General features: G+C 49.1%; 1 protein-coding gene across 1 annotated transcript; it reads right to left on the reverse strand.

Annotated features, from left to right (window-relative positions):
• Positions 1-220: 220 nt before the first annotated feature.
• LOC109861635 lies at positions 221-625 on the reverse strand. Its single transcript, XM_020441362.1, has one exon. The coding sequence runs from the start codon at positions 623-625 to the stop codon at positions 221-223; it is 405 nt and encodes a 134-aa protein (XP_020296951.1).
• Between the last annotated feature and the right edge of the window lie 1,401 nt (positions 626-2,026).

Raw genomic sequence — 2,026 nt, forward strand, 5'->3', positions numbered from 1 at the left:
AAGCAATCTGCCCCTGACGTTCTCTCTCTGTTTGTTCTTTTTGCAATAAAACTTTTCTTGCATAAAGTGATACTGCGTCCCACTCTTCTTGTCCAATTATCATCGCCTCCACTGCAGCTTTCATCGTGACTCTAATCCAATTTTAATCTGTAGTTATTCACGTTCTTCCATCCAGTTTTTGCATTTCTCCCATGTATGAATCAACGTATTAACTGCCAGTCTACAGTGGGAACATCTGTCTGTTGCCGACAGACAATCGAACACGATTGACACAGGTTAACGCCTTGTGTCNCGTTTCGCCACATTTGTAGCACAAGCTGCTCCTGTCCACTGTGCTAGGACACGTGGTCCTCACATGTCCAAACTCCAAGCATCGAAAACATTGGAGCTTCCTCGAGNGAAGCAACACGACTCGGGCTGATGTCCACCTCAGCCTGATGCGGCCCGCCTTAACCATGGCCTGTGCCGAATCAGCCGGGCACTGGATCCAAATGGCACATAATTCACTTGCCAGATGCCTTATAACACCCGTCTTCACGTCGCTCACATTACATCCACCGACAGGTGTAACTTGGCTGATGATTTCTGTCTCCGTTACTGAATCATCAATTTCAATAATCTGCATCTCAGCTCGTTTCGACGGGATTGTTATACGTGCTTCTTAGCCCAGCACCTCCTGAAGCTTGTCCTGCAATTGACGCGCCTTTTCTTTTCCTTCTTTACTCGGGATTTGGATAAGCAGACACCTGCGATGTCCCTCCGAATTCTGGTGTCACCAAGTCCCAGCTGCTCCAAGTTTATCTCGCCCCGCGCTTTCTTTATGATTTCCGCGTACGATGTTTTTCCTTTTGGAATCCTGATTGCCACCGCCGCCGATCGCGGAGGACGAATGCGGGGGAGACGCTTTACCCGGTTTATAAGGGGTGGCCTCTTCTGCAGCAGAGGATTTTCCCTTACTTGTTTACCGCTGCGCAGACGTCGCCTGCCTCTTGTCGGGCCCACCACCGACCATTCAGTGTCGCTTTGAGTGGCCACTGTCACTACATCCGATCCTCTCTCCGAAGCTATACGTCGTCTTCGCCGTTTTCGCCGAGACTGGGGTGTCCGCGTTTTAACTCTCTCTCGGGTACTCTTGTCTTCTTCCGAAATGAGGCCTCTGGATCTTCTCCTGGGATATTCTAAAGGCTGGGACTTATCCACTAATATCAGCCTGTTTTCCTCCCTACAAGTGAAAACTCTCTGACCAAGAGGAGCCGTCATACCATCAAATTGTACAGCTGTGCTAGTGTTCTTAGAGCAAACTGTGTCCACCTTTGCTCTGCTCCCAGCCGGTACTGAGATGGGGTATGGCGCCAAATCAGGAGAGGATGTCGCCACATCCCTTGTCTGTTTGTTCATCAATTTCGGCGATCTCAAGCCTACGCCAATCTTTCCATCATGAACGTCTTGTTTAAACTAGCGTAACTCCTGCTTCAAGGCCTCCAGTCGTTCGCGCAGCAGTTTGTTCTCTTCCTTGAGCTCCTTCGTTTTCTTGAGCAACTCGGCTTTTCTCAGGTGTAAATATGAAGTATCACCCGTAAGGTCGCATCGAGTTGCTAAGTCCGACGCCGCCAGTTTGATCTTCTGCACGCTTAATTTGATTGTGTGCGACAGTGCACCGTTGAGATTTTTACTCCTGGCTCTGACCCCTTTAATAATGTCGGCATTCTCTTCGATGGTCGCCGCGACAATTCCTGCCGATTGGTATCAACCACTATCATACAGTGCTGTTCTTGGCGATATGTTATCGTTCGCTTTTCGTTTGTTGCGCGCGCTGGAGGTCCGTGCAGAAACTCGCCTAGCTTTTGTTTTAATTATTTCCCGTTGTACCTTATTTAGTGGAGTCTCGCTTCATTCCTTCTCTCTCTTTCTCTTTCGGACAGATCCAAATCATCCTCGAACGATATTCGCCGCACCGTATTTTATAACGCACTCCTCGTGTTTTTCCCAGCAGCGGGGTCCTGTTCCATAGCACTGGCACTGCTAG

Source organism: Pseudomyrmex gracilis, unplaced genomic scaffold (assembly GCF_002006095.1).
Source record: "Pseudomyrmex gracilis isolate BER0280 unplaced genomic scaffold, ASM200609v1 scaffold_899, whole genome shotgun sequence".
Lineage (NCBI taxonomy): Eukaryota > Metazoa > Arthropoda > Insecta > Hymenoptera > Formicidae > Pseudomyrmex > Pseudomyrmex gracilis.